Source organism: Parambassis ranga, chromosome 2, assembly GCF_900634625.1.
Source record: "Parambassis ranga chromosome 2, fParRan2.1, whole genome shotgun sequence".
Classification (NCBI taxonomy): domain Eukaryota; kingdom Metazoa; phylum Chordata; class Actinopteri; family Ambassidae; genus Parambassis; species Parambassis ranga.
In genome coordinates, this window is record NC_041023.1 from 34030805 (window position 1) to 34050334 (window position 19530).

General features: G+C 40.4%; 3 protein-coding genes across 4 annotated transcripts; 2 read left to right on the plus strand and 1 right to left on the minus strand.

Moving 5' to 3' along the window:
• Nucleotides 1-399: 399 nt before the first annotated feature.
• Nucleotides 400-6123, minus strand: cdc123 (cell division cycle 123 homolog (S. cerevisiae)). Of its 2 annotated transcripts, XM_028395947.1 has the most exons (13): nucleotides 6033-6123; nucleotides 5845-5929; nucleotides 5529-5600; nucleotides 5355-5418; nucleotides 4973-5005; nucleotides 4503-4598; nucleotides 4130-4236; nucleotides 3711-3762; nucleotides 3447-3522; nucleotides 2877-2999; nucleotides 2587-2615; nucleotides 2258-2494; nucleotides 400-891 (listed from the first exon to the last, which is right to left on the minus strand). In XM_028395947.1, exons 2-13 carry the CDS (start codon nucleotides 5916-5918, stop codon nucleotides 835-837), a joined length of 1020 nt encoding a protein of 339 aa, XP_028251748.1. In that variant the 5' UTR covers nucleotides 5919-5929; nucleotides 6033-6123; the 3' UTR covers nucleotides 400-834. The 2 variants fall into 2 exon arrangements, with proteins under 2 accessions (XP_028251748.1, XP_028251741.1); XM_028395940.1 differs by lacking the exon at nucleotides 6033-6123 and having other exon boundaries at nucleotides 5845-6005.
• A 397-nt stretch (nucleotides 6124-6520) lies between these two features.
• On the plus strand, nucleotides 6521-9358 carry nudt5 (nudix (nucleoside diphosphate linked moiety X)-type motif 5). The gene is made up of 10 exons (XM_028398690.1): nucleotides 6521-6593; nucleotides 6893-6963; nucleotides 7146-7213; nucleotides 7287-7339; nucleotides 7410-7517; nucleotides 7594-7689; nucleotides 7997-8098; nucleotides 8272-8280; nucleotides 8368-8421; nucleotides 8514-9358. Exons 2-10 carry the CDS (start codon nucleotides 6907-6909, stop codon nucleotides 8621-8623), a joined length of 657 nt encoding a protein of 218 aa, XP_028254491.1. The 5' UTR covers nucleotides 6521-6593; nucleotides 6893-6906; the 3' UTR covers nucleotides 8624-9358.
• Nucleotides 9359-9567: 209 nt separating this feature from the next.
• fbxo18 (F-box DNA helicase 1) lies at nucleotides 9568-18221 on the plus strand. The gene is made up of 21 exons (XM_028400140.1): nucleotides 9568-9904; nucleotides 10217-10384; nucleotides 10485-11134; nucleotides 11496-11626; nucleotides 11821-11968; nucleotides 12060-12241; nucleotides 12325-12396; nucleotides 12584-12675; nucleotides 12961-13129; nucleotides 13288-13507; nucleotides 13594-13681; nucleotides 13762-13857; nucleotides 13950-14086; nucleotides 14166-14262; nucleotides 14352-14518; nucleotides 14698-14788; nucleotides 15506-15703; nucleotides 16364-16489; nucleotides 16598-16704; nucleotides 17158-17292; nucleotides 17368-18221. Exons 1-21 carry the CDS (start codon nucleotides 9886-9888, stop codon nucleotides 17536-17538), a joined length of 3264 nt encoding a protein of 1087 aa, XP_028255941.1. The 5' UTR covers nucleotides 9568-9885; the 3' UTR covers nucleotides 17539-18221.
• The last annotated feature ends 1309 nt before the right edge of the window (nucleotides 18222-19530 follow it).

Consider the following 19530-nt stretch of genomic DNA (forward strand, 5'->3'; position numbering starts at 1 on the left):
TCCAGTAATGTAAAAAAAAAAAAAAAAATACAAAGAGCTAAAATGAATTGCCCTGCGCCGTGCATGCACAGCTCATTTAGCTCCCGGTGTAATGAGAGCTGTTTACGTGAAAGCACAATCAATTTCTAATGTGCTACTTTACAGCACCCACCAGACTGACAGCCGAGTCAATACACAACAAGAAGTTTAATGGTGTGTTTTTGGGAGCGACAGTCTACAGAGATGCATGATGGGAAAAAAGAACTGGGAAAGAGCGCCTGGAGCGGATGGGAGCAATGAGTGTGTCAAAACTGCTCAGAGGAAATTGGCAGGGAGAGATGGAGGAGCAGGGAAAAATGAAAGGTGCCTCAGTGATCAAGGGCTTTAGTGGTAAAGAGAGAAGTCACACAAACACAACCATCGGTGCGTAGTTAGTTCATTTGAAAATCTGAGACACTATTTGGGTAACAGTAAAGATACTATACACACTTATTTTCAAGTATAAAAGCAGGAATTCTTTACAGTGCTGATGAATGCATCACTATTCAGTAACACAAATCTGAAATAACCAGCTGACACAGCAGAGGCCTCTGCTGTAACGGTGTTAGAGAAAACCTCAGCAGGACTGAAACCTTAAAGAGCCGTTACCTTGATTTGCTAATTCAACAGGAGCTATTCGACTAACATGATTGAGCCACTTAAGAAAGCCTGGGTACACCATGTGCTGTTCCACAGACAGCGTGAAAGAAAACAGGCAGACGATAAAAATACAACAAAAACTGTTCAAACAGAAGTGAGAGTGAAGAGTCACTTCATGCAGGCGACATTATATGTGATCTGTGTCATTATATGATGTCACTGTGCAGCATTTTCCTCCTCCTCCTCCTCAGACTCTTCCTGTTGGCTTTTCTTCTGTGGAAAAGAGAGAAAAAGGGTAGATTAATGTGCTATTGTTGTAGTTTTCTCTTAACTTCAAAATTTGTACTTATTGCTTAATAAGTGGAGAATGCTGCAGACAATATCCTTAACCGCAGTTCTGAGAAAAGTTTTTCACCTTCAGGGTACCACTTCTAATAATAATACATCAAACTTATATAGGGCTTTTCTAGGACACTCAAAGATACTTTACAGATGCATTACTCATTGTAAACTAGTGGTCATTGTAGTGGTAAACTTCAGATGTAGCCCGACGTGGCTGCCAAGATGCGCCTACGGCCTCTCTGACCACTGCCGATTCATTCATACACATTCATACGCCAGTGCACTGGAGGCAATGTGGGTAAAGTGCCTTGCCCAAGGACACACAACAATGACTAGGGAGGAGCTGGTATCGAACCGCCAACCTTCCGATTATTGGACAACCCTGCTCTACCACTGACTTCTACTTCAAAAAGATTCATAGGTGACATTACAAGCAAAACGAGCGGTCCAACACATAAATACAACTAGCAGAGAGTTTCTTTTTGTGAGCTATTTGTCAACAAAATGCTGATTAACAGCGCTGATTAAATCCTGCATTTACACACACCTGTATTTCACTTATCTCTAATATGAGTGTTCACATCAGTGGAGCATTTCTGGTGTACATCCCATGTCTAACACACATGTTAGTGTTACATAAAATAACCAGTATGAGTGTCTTTAACTTTTGCAGTAGCCAAACAAACCTGTATGATGAAGCCTCTGTGCAGTTTTGGACACACATGGGTAATTTCCCTTCATATTTAAAGCTAACTTTATTTGGTTTATGTTTGAGCTTTCATTGTTGCTAACTGTCTTTTCTTACTGAAGCAACAGTCACTAGCCAGAGCTTCCAAATCAGACAGGATTCTCATAGTAACATGTGATTTTGAAAAGACTTGTGTATGAAAAAATGTACCTATTTTTTAACTGAACCAAAAATCTGGCTTAGCGAAGGTTCATTTAGAAAGTCTGAAGACCTTCTTTCATGTCATGTGATATCCAAGAGTTTACAGTGAAGGCAACTGGACTCACAGCATACTGTAGGTTCTATTTTGTCAATATTTTGTTGTAAATGTCATTAGATTATTAGGATAACAGCTTTACATTTATGGGAAGATTGTGTTCACTACTGAGGTCTGTGATGGGACTATGACCTCTCAGGCTTCTCTCTTTTGCATGTCCAGTTTTGGCGAGTTCATTCTACTGCTAGCTAAACTAAGTAAACAATAAAATCCAAAGTAATGGCAGCTAAACATGATCAGAAACTATATGAAGAGGAGACCATGACTTTTAATTTAGACCCTGGAGTACGTACCAATTTGAGAAAATCAATGAGTTTATAGGCGTCTTCTCCCGTGGAGAGGTCGACAAAGTCCCGTGGGATTCTGTAGCTCAGACAAGGGCTGGGCTGCACCGTCACCTCACTGGTGGTGTAGCGGAACGCCGGGCCTTCCTGGGCGATCTCCCCACCAGATGTCAGCTCGTTCCAGCTGAACAGCAGCGAGTCTGTCACCTCTCCGAATGGGTTCAAGTCAATCAGCCACACCCTCCCCTGCAACACACGATGGAACACATGACCTGTTAATGCACCTTTGGAGGCTCTTTGCTTGATTTTACTTTTATTAAGTGTCAGTAGTAAGTTACCTGACTATCTCTGTAGACATCAAACACAACTGTAAAGCAGAAAAAGACCAGAGTTAGGGTCATTTACAATTTCTCTGATATACTGACATACACAAATTAAAACTAAACCTAATGCTATAAGAAATTAAACATTGAAGTCACAAAGGGAAACATTACTTGTTCCTGTGTGAAAAAATCCTTTTTAAAGTAAATATGTCATGACAGAGGTACAAGTTGTCTAAAGAGAACTAATAGATTATTTAATGTTTAACACATGCATTAAAAAAAGAAAAAACAAAGCTGATGCTCACAGTCTTCGTCCAGGAAGTTGTACTGGATGTGCTGGCTGAAAAACTCCTGTATGGCCTGACAGATCTGCTCCTCCTGCTTCAGAATGTGCTGGTAATACTGAGTGTAGTCTCTCTGGGAGATAGCTGAGAGATAACACAGATACCCCAGTGGCGCAGCTCAAATTAAAACGTATAATTGTTTCTAAAAGAACCTGCTAAATAAAAGTACAGCTCAAATGTTATTAAACAAGATTTTCCTTTTGTGATAGTTCAGTTTCCAAGAATGTTCCTATATTAAGGGTGTCTTAGGAAATCCATTTATAACGGTTTGTGCACATAGCCCCCAGAATGTGTGAAGATTCCTTTCTTAATGTTTAAGCAAATGAGATGCTGCTGCACACTCCCCTTTATGTCAGTGTCATCCTTTTGCTGTCGGTTGTTTAGCATCTTTTTGAGTTAAAGTGTAAGGAGAGCAACAAGGGGATGGTCTTAATAATGGCTTTTGCAGACTTAAAATGAATACAGTGCTGGTATTTCAATTTTTGTGTGGACACATGAAGACTGCTGATGTGAATGTGGTAACATGTTTACCAATCAGCTTGTTTTCTTTGACAAAACAGCGAAACTCTCCACCGGGAATCAGCTCGCTCCACTTTCTCAGGACCAGCTGAGGACAGAAACACCACCAATAGTCAGAATACAGAGAGTGTGTAACTTTTTCCTTATAATATTAATACTACTTACTAATATTTAAATGAACAATACCAGTACATCAGACATACAGATGATCAAACAGTAATAATATTATTTGTAGACCTATTCTTTCTCTTTAGTCTTTCATGAAGGATAACATACCTCATAGTTGACGACAGGATCTGGGGAGTCCTGATCACTACACTGAAGGAATCTGCATGAAGAAATGATACAATAACAAATAGATGAATGTAATAAAATGTGTTTTGTAAAATTAGATAACTAATCTATATTTGCATTGCTATATTTAAGTTGTTCAAAAAAGTTTTTAAACAAAAATATGTCACATTGCTTTCTGCACACACAGCCTTTCCTGAGGCTTTGTATTGAATCACTTGCCACTGTGAATGTTTGTCATGCAGGGCAGAGGAGTGCGAGACGTAACTATCTACATCGCAGCAATTTCTCCAGCCGCCACTTATGTTTTACTGATGATTTAAATCAGCCTGTTTTTGATGCTAGGTGTCATCTAAATGCAAAATAAGCCCAGCTGTGTACGTGTATGTTGATGATGGGCTTACGGCTGTGTGAGATCGTGGGTGATGAAGTCTGAACTTTTGAAGAGCAAAAATATATCACTGAGGCTGTGACACTGCAGGGAGCTGTTCAGAGCGATCCAGTTTGCATCCTTAAAGGAAAACACACACACAAGTTAGAAAACTTACTACATAAACTTTTCACCTGGTAGTGGTGCAAAAAGCAATCCTTTTTCTTATCTGTACTGATACATGCCCAAAGCTTTAAGCCAGCAAACACTTTCCCTGTGCTACAAATGTAAAAAGTCAGGTTGACAAACTTTCCAAATAAATAACAGCCGGCCATATTCAACTGAAATTTGTCATAAAGCAGTAGTGCAGTACACGGACTGTATTTAAAAGAGGTGCAGTATTTTACCCGTGGAGCACTCCAGTTGAGTTTGGGAAAGACACGCCCACCCAGGGCGTTTATTGCCTCCAGCACTTTAGCAGTGAATTCTGGGAACTCAGGAGCCTGCAGACACAAAGCAAAAATGAAATCAGTGTCCCCTTGTGTACTACAGAATGTATTGACAAAGTCCAGTCTGATATGCAGAATGAAGAGGCGGACTACAACACCTGCATATTACACATGATGACTGTAAAGTTTCAACATGAGTTGTATAAATAACTGTATGAAAAATTGAAATAACAAGAGGCTGCATACTGTACTGCTGCACTGACGATACTTTGTTATGAATACAGCTATACTATGCTTTTTAAACATTCCAGCACACAGAGCCAATGATCAGATCATATAAAGAGGTGAAATTATCCAGACATAAAATAAAAATGGGATGTTTTCTGGTTTTAAGCACACAGTGCATTTGAAGGACTGGCTGTACTTACAGTGACAGTGGTTGTTGTCTCATCATCTGACCACTAGAGGGGAGCAGAGAATAAAAGAGTAAGAAGCATGAAATACTGCTGTAACTATTAACTGCTACCTTAACTGGTAACAGATTCAGACTCAAGTCACTCAGCATCACGAGCCTCCATTTCTCCGTTTCTATCTTTATGCATTTATGTATTGATTTACTTATTCATAATATTGGACGGTATCATGTGAGGTGATTGTTTTGCTCTAAACCCAAACTGGAATGTGTACCAAACTAAGTCACTACATTGGCTTCTTGTGATATCAAAACCTTAAAAGGAATGCTTACACAAAAGTGCCTTCCATTAAAGAAGTTTCTCTTGTTTACAGTAGTCGTGAGGTCATGTTTCTTACCTGAATGTCTTCCTCTGCATCCAGGTCACTGTTGTTAGTGTGTGTCTGTTGTGTGTTGTGGTCACTGGAGTAAAAACACAAACAGAAACAAAGAGAAGGACAGCTGTAATAATTAGAAGCGACATAAAGACTGTCTGTCTGTGTGTGTGTTTGGGGGGGGGGTTGGCCAAATACCTTCCAGAGACTACCAGTGTCCCATCGTCCAGTAAGTAGTCTATTACATTCTGAGGCAGTGGAAGAATCAGACTGGGAGAGAGGAAAGACAATATTTAATATTTAACAACACAACAAATAAACACAAACAGCACAAACAAACAAAAGCTCGGATACAGGCAGTCCGAACATGATTCAAACACACTTGTTAAGGCAATATGACAAGACAGAGTTTCTGCTAGCTAACGTTAGCTGCTAGCTAATTATGCTGCGTTTAAAAAAAAAAATATAAATAGAAACACTTCCTAGACATTTTCTACTAATGGGAGCCGTTTACCTTTTAATCGTATGTTTCTTGAATATCGGATACCAAACCGAAAACTGACAGTTGACAACTTGCTCCTTCTTCATGCTGCAATATCCTGTGACGGAAACGTGTCCGTCAGTAAATGTCGTCCGCATCCCCGCTGTTTCAGGAAATGATCGAAACGAATGAGTTTATATTCTTAATTGCCACATACTTACATATTTACACAGGGAATATAAATTCCACCGATATTTCTTGGTATAAATGTGTGACATGCTAATGTTCCGGAGAGGGGCGTCTTTTGACGATGCACATAACGACGTAACTAGTGACATAGATCGTTTATTGAAGCGAGCAGTCACTAGGCAGCAAGTTTAAAGTCAAACTTCTTTCTCACACTTTATAAGAAACATGTTATGTTAAATTATGTCCTGATTATGTCTTTAACACTGTCAGTCAGGATAATAAAATAAAACAGACTTGTGGAGAGGTAACGGCAAAGCTACTTAAAATTAAATTTAAAAAAATTACAACGCAAACTATTATTATTATTATAATTATCCTAAAACTTGGCAAAACAAACTTTGAATATGGATAGTACATTTCTTAAAATATGTTGTAAAAATGAGAACAAAAACAAACTGTTGTATGTAATTTAGTTTATCACCTTTAATAAAAGATAAAACTTCACTACGGTGACGTACCAGGAAGTGGTAACAGAGTGACTCCTCAATGCTTCTTCACTCTCTACTAGTAGTTACACACGGCTGGGATTTCACGTGAGTCCAGTTTATTTTTGTTGCTAATATACAGCTTTGTTCAAAGTTATAATACGGTGGCTCTTGCCCTTTATATCAACGTAACACATAAAGCAGCTCAGTGCCGCTAATTACATAAAAACAGGCCAAATGTGGAAGTATAATTAACTTATAGGTGCTGCCTGGCTGCCGCTGCTAATTGAACAACCCATGACCAGAAATGTCTGTTCACTAGCGCGCGAAAATGCAGCTGATAAGTTTGTATTGATCGTGTCAAGATAGTTTAAGAGCTTTCTGTCTCGTCTTTCTTTCGTTTGCAGTTGTACTGTTGAAAATGAGTAACCCCGAGGAGCCCAAAGTGACAACAACTCCACACATAGTGGAGGAAGAGGTACGTGTCTGTGGACTTTGTCGTTGTGTTGTTTACATGGTTTTCTTGACACTGTTGTGTGAATTTCATGTACTGTGTTGCTAGTTAATATTCTAAATGTTTGTATTAGGTTCCCATCATATCTGTATGGTGGACAAGATCTACAACAATAGATGTATTGTCCTTTACTGACTGTTTCACAGGTCATAGCAGCTGGTAAGTGGGTAAAGCTTGAGAAGACGACATATGTGGACCCTGCTGGAAACACCAGGTACTTTTCTACTTTTTGCGTCCTTTAAAATATCGAGCAGTATCCCTTTAAAATTCTTGCTTTCAATTCCCAGGACCTGGGAGACTGTGAAGAGGACAACAAGGCAGACAGCCACAGAGGCAGATGGTGGGGATATGTGGTTTATTTTTTCTGGTTGTTGAGTGTGTGATGGAGTTGTAACACAGATTTTCTGCAGGAGTGGGAATCATTGCGTTGTTGAAGCGGACGCTCCACAAAGACTGTGTAGTGATGGTGAAGCAGTTCCGCCCTCCTATGGGGTGCTGCACTCTGGAGTTTCCGGCAGGTCAGATGGTTTGTTTTTGTTGCAGACGTTTTGAACTCAGCTGATTCTTGACACTTTTTTGCCTGCTTGTGTTCAGGATTGATAGATGAGGGGGAAACTGCAGAGGCGGCTGCACTGAGGGAGCTGAAGGAAGAAACTGGCTACAAAGGGGAAGTTGTGGGAGTCACTCCAGGTATTATTACACATGGACGCACTGGGCTAGACATTTGATCACCTCTCTTGGCTGTATCTTATCTCCTGTGTGTGCTGCAGAGGTTCAGAGGTCAGCTGTGTCTAGTAGTAGCCATCAGATATTGGATGTTTGGGGCTGATACCATTATTAGGGATCATATTTTATCACTTGCTACCACGAGATAACAATAAATGTATCTTGTCTGTCTGAAGGCTAAACTCATAGTTTTACACATACAATGCCTGTGATAGGCTTCTTGTATGCGGTATGTGCGCTGTTGTTATAATGTTACTTGCTGTGATTGCAGTAACCTGCCTGGATCCTGGTTTGTCCAACTGCACCACACAGATTGTCATGGTGAACATCAATGGAGACGAAGTGGACAACATTAACCCAACACAGCAGCTGGGTGAGGGAATGGTTCATTCATCTGCCATTTCTCCACCATCGCGTTTCATTAGTGGATTAAGAGATTTTGGAATATTATATATACATTTTGAATATGGTTGTGTCATAAACACAGGCCTGCCATTAGTTAAAGTCATAAAAACACTAATCCTGTTCTCTTGTGTTCTCCCACAGGTGATGGAGGTAAGTTATATTGCTATTTTTTTCCTAGAAGTAAGCTTATGTCAGTACAAATCATTACCGTACATTGGATGTATTTTGTCTTTACAGAATTTGTTGAAGTTATTCTGTTACCACTCGATGAGTTCCAGATGAAAATAGATGGTGAGATTTCAGCTTCGTAAGAATGATTTTACTTTTGCCTAAGTATTTAGACTGTGAGGAACAATACACTTGTGTTTTTTCCCCCCACACAGAATTGTTAAAGAAAGAAAAAATCGTGGTGGACGCCAAAGTTTACATCTTCGGCATGGGGATGGCTCAGGCCTTCTTTAAGCCAAAGGAGCTTCCCATTCTGAAGCAGTGAATAAGCACAAAAGAAAGAAATAATATTTTCTGTTACAAACAGCTGCTACAGTGGAGTTTAAAATTTTGGAAAGAAGGTGTTAAAAAATTCAAATCTCATCTCATATTTTAAAATGTCTTCCTGACTCATGGTGCTGAGATCTTAGATTTAAAATCCCTTTAAAGGCTCCCATGAATAAGCCTGGTTTACACCACATGTACTGACCAATGTCTTCTCTCAGTATGGACTTGCTGCCATACACCTCAAGACCTGAAACATACTCTAGTGGCCAATATGCTGCACACTTAACACAGAATTTGTTTCTGTCTTACATTCCTAGAGCAACAGTAATAATAGTTATGTCTAGGTTTTTATGAGATTATAGATTGATTTTTTTAGTGATTGGAAAACATTCCTTTACTGAGCTAATAATACTGTTTTGACTTAATGTGAAAAATATCCACCTTTAACCCACATGTTAGTGAAATGTCTGTTTCTGAAACTCAAACCCTGGTTTCTGGGTTTAGTCCAAAGGCATTCTGGGAAATGAAGGAATGCACTTACTAACAGAAGTGAAACAGAAGAGCCATTAGTTGCTAACTTCAATTCAGTAACAGGGGGATGGCAAACTGGAGTTACTATGTGTTGGAATTTGATGGCAGTGATTGCTGTGCCTCCAACAGTTATGGTGCAATTAACTGAACTGTAATGTGTACTAACAGTGACTGACCTATTAATAAAGGTGATACTACTTGACCCGGGCGTCTTAGTGACAAAACTGAATGGCAGCAAACACAGAGAAAAACATAATACATGCAACACAAACACTGCTATTCAGTGAATCATCTTTGCATTGCGTCAATCATGGTTCATCATTACACTATTATTGTCCTAGGTGGCGGTAGTGCACCTTTAAGATGAATATCCAACAGCCGATAAGATTCGAAGAAGAAGAAACCGACCAATTACAAGGCACGGACACAAAGCCAAACTTTGGAAGTCCAGTCGAAACAAAACAAACTATTAGTCACGACACACGATTATTAGTTTGGTTGTCCAGCAATCAAACTTATTGTTATTGTTGTTTTAATGTGTTGCAATTAAGGTTTGTCTGTTAGAATAACGGGGGCGGCACTGTCGAGTTTTTTCGCTGACTTGAACAGAGAGGCAGTGTAAATGTGGACGGAAGAATAAACATGCTAGCAGCAAGCTAGTTTAGCGTTGTTTGCTAGCTGACTTGTTGGGTCCTTGTTAATGAAAAGACGGATGCGCTGGATACAAAGATGGAGGTGGCTGCTAAAGGTGAGTTATTAGACGCTAACTGAGAACATTGATTATCCTAGCAACGGAAAAACCTTTTTTCCGCTGTTTTTGCACCGCCAGGTAAACAAAGTGTGCTTAAATACACATCAAGTTGTATTGTGGGTCCTGGTATTGGCTGCAGAGAATGAGCAAGTTAACCCACAAACCTGCTGCCATATTATGCACTTTGTGCACTGCTTGGCTGGTTAGGAAAGGTCTTGATGATGAAATAGTAATAATTTTGTGGCATATACTGAATGAAAAGTCATACAGACTTGTATTGTGCTTACATGCCTGGATGTTTTTTCCTAGGGAAGGCCAAGAGGAGGCACTTGAATGCAGAGGAGTGTGTTGATCTGGGACAAAGTGCACAGGGCTCAAATGTCCTCACCCAACCGCACACGTCTAACCAAAGGCGGAGTAACCGTGACCCAAACTGGTGGCTTTACCCCAGGACACCCACCAAGCGGGGGAAATGGGGTAACTTCACAAAGCTGCTGCAGTCTTAGTAACTCTGAAAACAGCTGTGCCTAAAAATATTAAAACTCACATCTTTGTCCTTTTTTTTCTGCATCATCAGCACCTGCATCTGGAAGTCCTCCTCCGAAACAGAAAGCCATCAATGATTTCTTCTCTGTGTCAGGAGTTATCAGTTCCAGTCCGCACAAATCACTACACTCCTCCACATTTTACCCAGGAGAGCAGAGGGTTGTGGAAGAAGAAGAAGATGATGACGATATCAGCCTTTTAGCTGTCCCACTGATGCCAGAACATATTGTAAAGAATGAAGATGAGATTGATGACAGTCTGTTAGCTGCTGTGATAATACCAGAGCCAAAGGCAGCAAAGACGGACGAAGAGAATGGTATGGAGGAAGAGGATATTGATGATTACAGCCTGTTAGCTGCCGCAATGGTGTCAGAAGTTAAGGCAAATGAGGAGCGGGAAGTCGACCATTTGGAGGGAATGACGGCAGAGATGTTTGGGGATGATGATGAGTTTGTACAAAATGACATTGAGGATGAAGAGGAAGAAGTGGAGCCTCTCCCAGACGCACACTTTGGGCTCCTGGGCAATAGCAATAATGTGTTGCAGCAACCACAGGGCTGCATCGATGATCTACCAGAGGAGGTGCTGAGGCAAATACTATGCCTCATCCCTGCACAGGATCTCTACCGGAATGTTGGGCTCGTCTGCCATCGCTGGAGGGACATCATCCAGGACAACAAGGTTTAACAGAATTAAATGGCATTTATGCAGTTACCCCACAGAGGGAGACATCCTCCATGGTGCATTGGAATTCTTGCCTATGCATTATCCTAACCTAACTTTGATGTAATCGCAAACCATCGTGGCAGCAATGAGTTCAGGTGTTCTTGAATAGTGCTTTATGTTGTCTCCTATATTTTTATTTTTTATAGTTGCTTCAATAGTGCTAATAGTGTGCTTGACTGCCAGGCACTATATGAACAGTAGTATGGAGTATATTGACCTCTGAGTCATAAAGGTCTCTAGAAATCATCTCTAGAAATGTCAAATCATCAAACTACGGTAATATGGGCGTTAAGAATGTGTGTGGATTTCTTTTCAGTTTGTGCCCTTCAAGAAACAATATTACCGCTACATGATGAGAGAGACAGAAACAGTGCAGGACATTATCTCCATCCTGAGGAAAAGCAGGATAATGGCATCATCACAGCACAGCATACGAAACCTTGTTGCGTAAGAATCTATTTCTTTTATATATGTATATAAAATATATACAAACTGTACGATATGAAAAAGCTGCAACTAATGATTATCATTATTAACTAATGCCCCCTCTGGGGTTAGGTTACAATCAAAATATGGGAAAGGCAGGATAACTGGTAATTATCCATTGTGGTAATTATCCTGTGTGTCTGTGATCTGTTCAGTGTAATGGCTCAGCATAAGCCTGGAGAGCGCATGCCACCGCAAGCGGTTCTGGAATGCGTTAAGAAACATCGGCTTTTCCCTCAGGCCGAGGCCTCCATCAGATTACGTATTCCTGATATTCAGCAGAACTTTAACCTTGGCACTGAGGTATGACTCATGCACATATAAAGGTTGACAAGAATAATCTGGAGAGAAAAAGGGATTTACAGTGTGGCCATGATATCGTGTCTGACCTCAGGGTCCTAACCCGTATGCAGCCATGGCTGTCATTCTGATCCTGAGTGAGAGCGTTGGCGATGTTCAGGCCCTGGTGTCTCTGCTCAGTAGCTGCATGTCACTGACTGCCATCATGGAGTACCTCAGCCACATGGCCATGATGTTACTGGCTTTGAAGAGAAACAACATCCAGATTAGTAACAGGTAGGGCTCATATATATATTCACACATCATTGATCATTCTTCTCAGACTGCAAGACTTACTTCTTACTGCTCTGCCCTTTCAGGTTACATTACAACATTTACTATGTTCTCTACCTTTTGGAGAATGGTCCCTTTGTGGTCAGCTTTGAGAGCAGGTAAGATCAAATTTTGTAAAGGTAATTTTTACTTTAATGTCAGCCATAATTATAAGCTTGTTTGCTATTTTTGTTGTCCATATGGTGACTTTTCTCAGCCTCTTTTTATTCTGTCAAATAAAAAGAGGTTGAGAGTGGGATGATTCATGCTTGAGCATTTTTAACAGGCTGTCGGTTTGTGTTTTAGCCGATCCCAGATTCACCTCACTCGTGAACAACAGCAGATTCTCAGCCACAACATCCAGAAATACCATGTGGTGAAGATAATCGCTTTCGCAGGTGCTCTTAATATGCAACGTCTACTTTACTCATTCCTTTTTAACTCGATCAAGAACTCACTAAAACACAGTGTCGTTGTGTTTAACAGATAATTTTCAATGTGAAATTTGTAAAACAGTCGGTGACAGTCAGTATTTACTTAAAGCAGGGATGCTTCTTTCTAATTGTGCTTAAATTTAGGTTTCAGATAGAACATGTGTCAACATTCTATTTTAACTTGTTTTTAGCTATCTGCTAAAAATAATCAGTTGAATCAGTGTGAAGTGGGCCCTTCCTGTTTGACAGGGACAGGAAAGACAACCACATTGGTGAAGTATGCTGAGCAGCAGCCAAACCTGCGCTTCCTGTACGTGGCCTTCAATAACTCAGTGGCTCGGGAGGCAAGGCGCCGGTTCCCCAGAAATGTGGACTGTAAGACTGTCCACTCGTTGGCCTTTACCGATGTTGGAAGAAGGTGAGAGGTTCTCACAGTCTAATGGCAGCAGCTTTAGAGATAGTTATTCAGTCTAGTTTAACGCATGTTGATGGTTGTGGCCACTGCCCCGCTTGTTTTTCTTTTTCATTTTGAAACCTTACCAGCTGCTGTTCTTCTCTTGTCATCTCTGTGTCCAGATATAAAGATCGTGAAAAGCTTACCTCTAATGTGAAGCCATTTGCCATCAACTCTGTCCTGCCCGAAGGCCGTGGTGGTTTCATCAAGTCCAAAGTGGTAGCAACTACTCTGCAGGCCTTCATGGCCTCAACAGACCAGACCATTGATATCAGACATGTCCCCGAAAGCAGCACAATCCGTGTGGACCTGCGGGTGACAATAAACAAAGATGAGAAACTGGTATGAACATATACATGTGGACAGCTTGCATTGTAAGTGGCAGTTAAAGATGCGAAGGAAAACTATGTTTTACTTTGAAATCCCAGTTTTTTGTCCGGGATGCACTGGCTATCTGGAACAAAATGAAGGATCTCAATGAGAAGTCTAAACTGGCCTATTACATGACCCACGATGGTATGTCAGCTGATGAATGAGGTAATTCTGCTTTAGTATTTGCTGCACAAATACTCACTGCACAACCTTTTCATTCACAGGCTACCTCAAGTTATGGCAGCTCCAAAATCCAAAGCCTTGTCTGTCTGACCGATATGATGCCATTTTCATTGATGAGGCCCAGGACTGCACTCCTGGTACTAGATACATACTCATACCACACCATAATACCACCTTGCACATGAGAACAACTGCAATTTGTAATATGAAATTCCTTTTTTTGTCTCAGCAATCATGGATGTGCTGCTCTCTCAGCACTGTGGCAAAATCCTGGTCGGGGATCCTCACCAGCAGATCTACACCTTTAAAGGAGCTGTCAATGCCTTGAACATCGCTAACCACACACACATCTACTATCTGACACAGGTACGCACAAGTGCAAAGAGGTACAGAGGCAGTAATTCATCTGTTTCCAGTTTAAAAAAATGTTAATGTCTTTATCCAGAGCTTTCGATTCGGTGCGGAGATCGCCTATGTGGGAGCCTCAATCCTCAAAGTGTGCAAGAGAGTCGAGAAGATTCTTGTTGGAGGAAATCAGAAAAGTAAATACTGCAAGTGGTCGCATTTTAATATTTTTGCCTTATTAGAATTAAGGTTTCTATTTTCATTGTCCTGCATTTTGATTCTGTAGGTGTTGTGTGTGATGAGAACGCAGACAAGATTCTTGAAGCTGTGAGGATGGGTGTCAGTCAGAGCCGCGGAAAGACGGCCATCCTATCGAGATGCAACCTTGGAGTATTCAGCGAAGCCGTTCGGCTGGTTGATGCCAACCCGAACTGCAGCATTCATTTTATTGGTGTGAGTGCACACACACAAGTAGTAGCTAATACATTATAGAGACATTATGATGGCAGGATATCTTTGACAGTGCCGATAAAAAGGTTGTATTCGACCACTAATGCAGTCTGAAATTTGGTAGTGTTTTTTTTTACTTCAAGAAACAAGCTTGACTGTATGATATTAATATTTCCCTGAAGGATGTTGAAAATATTGGACTGGATAAAATAATGGACATCTACCGCTTGATGTATCAAAAAGCAGAACAAGAAGACGGAGCAAACCTGAAGTGTAAGTCCAGCGTTTATCCCAATTTGTCATTTCAGCATCTGCATCCGTCATAGGATGCATTTAAAGACAGAATCAGGACAAACGAGGAGCCTTCACAGTCTAGACTTTCCTGTTTATTAACCTTTAGTGTGGCCTTCAAGGTCTACAAAGAACACACCTCTGTGTTTCTACCCGACAGTCAGCGGTATCCCAAGATTCTTGGGATAGCTGGGTTGGTAGGGGTCATAAATGGCTGCACATTTGAAGAAACATTATAAATGTAACACACCAATAGCACCACTGTGACACAGCTGTAGTTTCATAAGGTTCTTCAACATGTTGATGAGGCAACTATATGAAAGGTTAGATACAGTGTTTGATCTGTAGACAAATAATAATAATAATTTAGCAAAATGAGCCTTCTGAGGTAAAAAGCCATGAGCCAGTACTGAACCTAGTGGAGCGTGTCAGTTGTGTACATGATGAAAAGAAATTGTGTGGGGCAGCTGTGTGAATGCGATGGGAATAACATAAACATACATCCACTGTTAATGACATATGATAGGATTAGTACGTTTAAACTTGTGTAACATGGGTCAGACAGTAGGCAGTTTATATGATGTAAGCCTGGGAACAAACTCCGGCCCAATCTTCAGTCAACCATAGAGGTAGGAATGTCAACAACTACATTTGCTACTAAAGGCATTGGCATTAATGATGGCCTTACTCTGCTTTCAGACATAAAGGATCCCATCATTCGATCGTTTGCTAAAAAACAAAACAAAAACGGCTTCTGGCAGCTCAAGAAGTACGCCACAGAGACCGAGGACAGAGAACTGGAGGGAAAGCTAGCTATTGTGGAGAAGTACAACAAGCGCATCCCAGACCTGGTGAGGTGCCTTAGAAGCTGCTCTGAAGGTGACATTGACAGTGCAGGTATGAATGCATGCACACTCAACATAAAACACCTCTGGCAAACAGCACACAATATAAATGTAAATAAAATCATGAATGCTGTTAACACAGTGTACATCTGATAGGTCCATATCTTGTCATACGGTCACGTCCACATGCACAGCAAGAACAACAGGAAGTGGAGTGCTTTAAACAGGCTGTTGACTCATTGTATGAACACTTATAACACAATAATAACACTAATTTAGCACCCCAGTCATGTCTGTAACTTTACGCCAACGTTGCTCAAACAACAGTGGAATTGTTGGGGAACCATTTACAGCTGCAACAATGCATGGGTGTGTTATAGCAAGACAGACTTGGGCAGGATTATGTCTCAGTGATGTAATAATGTTCACATTTAAAATAAGCATATATGTTTCCAGAAATATATTTTTTCGAATGAGTCACAGAATAAAATAATAATTTTTAGTGGGAGTGTATTTCTACTGTGACCTGTCTGTCTTTCCCCTCCATAATGTCAATGTGCCATTTTGAGACTGTATTTCCATGTTATGTACCCATCATTGCACATGACTGTGTGCATAAGTGACCAGTCAAGGTAGACCGCCACACTGAAATATTATTTTAAGTGCATGGAAAAGTTTATGATGACAGTCTCTCTGTACTCTTTTTTTCTAGACTTCATTGTTGGCACGGTCCACAAGGCCAAAGGTCTGGAGTTCGATACTGTGTTGGTCAATGATGACTTTGTTAAGGTTCCTGCTGCCAGACACAACCTATCCTATCATCCTTCCTTTGCATTTGGTGTGTTTTTCTTTTTTTTATTGTCCTCCATCAACATTTCCCTTCCTGTAATTCTGGTAAACGCATCCATATATGTGTAGCTAATTTTAACAAACTTCCCCTGCTCAGGTCAAATTCCTGATGAGGAGTGGAACCTGTTGTACGTTGCGGCGACTCGTGCCAGGAGATCTCTGATCATCACCAAGAACATCCGCCGCATCCTCACAGTGGCTGGGGTATGTTGTGATTTTACAGTGCGCCTGACTTCATCTGCATGTTTTTGTCAAATGAGAGGATTTATAAACAAGAGACTTACATGTGCTTTGGGAATATGGACTGGGTTTCCATGACTGTTTATCCCATTCAAAGTAAACCCAGCTTGTGCACTTTCATCTGTGAGCCCATAGGAGCAGATGGAGTGAATCAAGTCGGAGACATAAACAAAAGTCAGCACTCTAAACTGCATTTGTGTACAATAATCTGTTCTTTTGTTGTTCTCTTGCTGTCATACATCTGTAATAAATAGTGGTTGTAGCTAGCGGAAAGAGTAGAGCAGACTGCAGCTGTTTGTGCTGCAGTTTAGTGGGCTGGAGGTAGTGCATTATATGTTTTGTTCATTTGAAGATTTTGAGTTTTGTACAATAAGCTAAATTACCATGTCTATTCCCTCTATGTTCCTGTTATCTCAGGAATACTACCTAAAGTCAGAGATGCCCGTTTACCAGGCGACGGGAGGCCGGCCTCTCCCATGCTCCATCTCAAACTGTCCCAACTGCATCACACCTGGCTCAGCTTTCATCATGCACAAACAACCGATGCGATGTGTAAAGCTCGATTTATCTAAATATATCTACTGTTGTAAAGCACAGTGCTCTAACATGATCTACCTTTCTGCCTAGACCGATGGTTTGTGTCATGGAGGCCCGCTGTGTGAGAGGTGTGTGTGGACACGCATCGGGCCTACTGCCTTTCTCATGACGGACGACGTGCTTTCCATGGCTGAAATACCCCAAAGATTTGATATCGCCCGCGAATTCATGGACGACAACATATTTATGGGTCTGTTTTAACGAAATATTGGAAAAAGTTTGTGATGGTGTTGCGTGATTTTTAACATGCTAACTAGGATGTGTACCATCGAATTACTGTTTGTTCAGGTACAGACTTGAAAACAGTGTGTATTTTTGGTGTTGTGTACATTTTTATGGAACATTAATGGACAAGAAGTCATTTTGGTCTGGACAGCTCAGTGTGAGTGTGCCTTATTAAAAATGGCTGCTTTTTCTATACTGTCTGTCTTTTCCTTTATTTATATCAGGTGCAAGTGAATAGGACTGATTAACAATCGTTCAATTTGTATGTTTACAGCAGTATAGTGGGGGAAAAAACAGTTCAAGGGCTGATAAGTTTGTGGCCTCTTGCAGGAGTCAGTTGTAGAAAATATAGCACCTTTATAGTTGGCCCCCTTCTCCACTCTTGTGCACAAATATTGACTTGAAAAGATGTGCAAGTTTGACTTTAAGCCACATTTCAAGTCACTTATCTATACGTAATTTCTAGACTCAAGCCAAACGGCTGTTACGCAACAACTTCGCCTTCTCACCCTGAGCAATAACAACATTTCTCCCCGTAAAATTCCACTACAACCTTTCAATACAAGAACGGAGATGACTTCCTCTTCCGAGTGGAATAGTTACTCAGAGCAGCAGCTGGCTTCCTTCTCTCTAATGGAACTTGACAACACTTGTGACTTGTAATGCCAACAAACACTCTCCCTCTTCCCAGAAGCCATGAGTAGCTGCATGAGAGATATTTGTCTTGAATCATTCAGCATTGTTAGGTTGTTGTGAATTGAGCAACATCAGATTAGCATTGTGCCAAATAGCTTGATATACTATGCTTATTCTGCTCCTCTGTGATGTTTGGTCTGGGATAAACTTGTCGCTTCAAGGCAAGAAGTTTTACAGTCCAAATAACAAATATAAAGAAATGGTAGGCAGTGGTGATGCAGGAAACATGCTACAGCTTGACTGCCAGGTAAAGACATTTTTTTCTTTGTGGTTTGCATGATTTCATCTCCTCAAACTATGCAGATTTTTGATGAGTTGCAAAGACTCTCTGAATGCCACAGAAATAAAAAAAAAAAAAGCAGGGGACAGACATGATCTTCTCACACCTATCAGAACTGAAACCATACTGTCATTTCCTTTTTGTGTTTTCCACTTTAAAACCCACTCTCTCCACTTAATTTAGATGCAGTGTTACCATGTACATCTTACCTTCATTAACATTTTAATAAAAAGGCCAAATTAAACATTAAGGACTCATTTCCACTTGTCCCATCTTGTGTGTTCATTGGCTCTAATAGTGGTATGTGGATTTTGCTAATGCTAACATTCCTGTTTTAGGAGACTGCACTGCAGTTTGGAGAGTGTTTAAGTATGATTGATTTATAATTATATTGTTAATCTCTGAAGACTAGGTAGGCCGCTGTACTACTCGGTGTCTGTAGTGTAAAGCAGGTTATTATTCTCATTCTTTGATTTCCCATAGCCAAACACATTCACATCAATCTGTCAAACTGGCAGCAGAGCAGTAAAATATTTAGACAAGCACGACCACAGGCCTAAAAGCAGCACAGAGGAAGCTGCTGTGGAGGAGGAACAGCTGCAGAGAGAGGACAGCATTCATAACATTTGTGATAACATGTGTTTAATAAAATAATGTGTTGCTTAAATGTACAAGTCTGGGGTTTTTTACATTACATATTATTCATTTTAATGAAATACATGACATGAATAATAAAATAACTTTGACCTTTTTTAGATTAAGGTCTGACCTCTGACCGTTTATTAAAAAATTATGACTTTAATCTGAGATTAAACGGTATCCTATGACTTTCTAATAATTTTGAGGAGAAAATGTACATTTTGAGTTGAAAGTTCCTGCTTATAAAAGTTTAAATTAAGTGACTTTTTTGCCAAATTGTCATTGAAAATCTGTAATTGAAACCAAAACTCAAATGTATTTTTACAGTAGGTCTAGTCTTCCTCCATAGTTTG

What these genes read in the sequence shown, in the direction of transcription:
- fbxo18 (XM_028400140.1), top strand. An exon ending in GGCCCAGGACTGCACTCCTG is followed by an intron (nt 13,858 to 13,949) that starts GTACTAGATACA and finishes TTTTTGTCTCAG; the next exon opens with CAATCATGGATGTGCTGCTC. An exon ending in AGACGGAGCAAACCTGAAGT is followed by an intron (nt 14,789 to 15,505) that starts GTAAGTCCAGCG and finishes CTCTGCTTTCAG; the next exon opens with ACATAAAGGATCCCATCATT.
- nudt5 (XM_028398690.1), top strand. Translation starts at nt 6,907, where the DNA reads ATGAGTAACCCCGAGGAGCCCAAAGTGACAACAACTCCACACATAGTG. An exon ending in CACACATAGTGGAGGAAGAG is followed by an intron (nt 6,964 to 7,145) that starts GTACGTGTCTGT and finishes ACTGTTTCACAG; the next exon opens with GTCATAGCAGCTGGTAAGTG. An exon ending in GACAGCCACAGAGGCAGATG is followed by an intron (nt 7,340 to 7,409) that starts GTGGGGATATGT and finishes GATTTTCTGCAG; the next exon opens with GAGTGGGAATCATTGCGTTG.
- cdc123 (XM_028395940.1), bottom strand. Translation starts at nt 5,969, where the DNA reads ATGCGGACGACATTTACTGACGGACACGTTTCCGTCACAGGATATTGC. An exon ending in ATCCTGTCGTCAACTATGAG is followed by an intron (nt 3,523 to 3,710) that starts GTATGTTATCCT and finishes TTCTGTCCTCAG; the next exon opens with CTGGTCCTGAGAAAGTGGAG. An exon ending in ATGTCTACAGAGATAGTCAG is followed by an intron (nt 2,495 to 2,586) that starts GTAACTTACTAC and finishes CGTGTGTTGCAG; the next exon opens with GGGAGGGTGTGGCTGATTGA.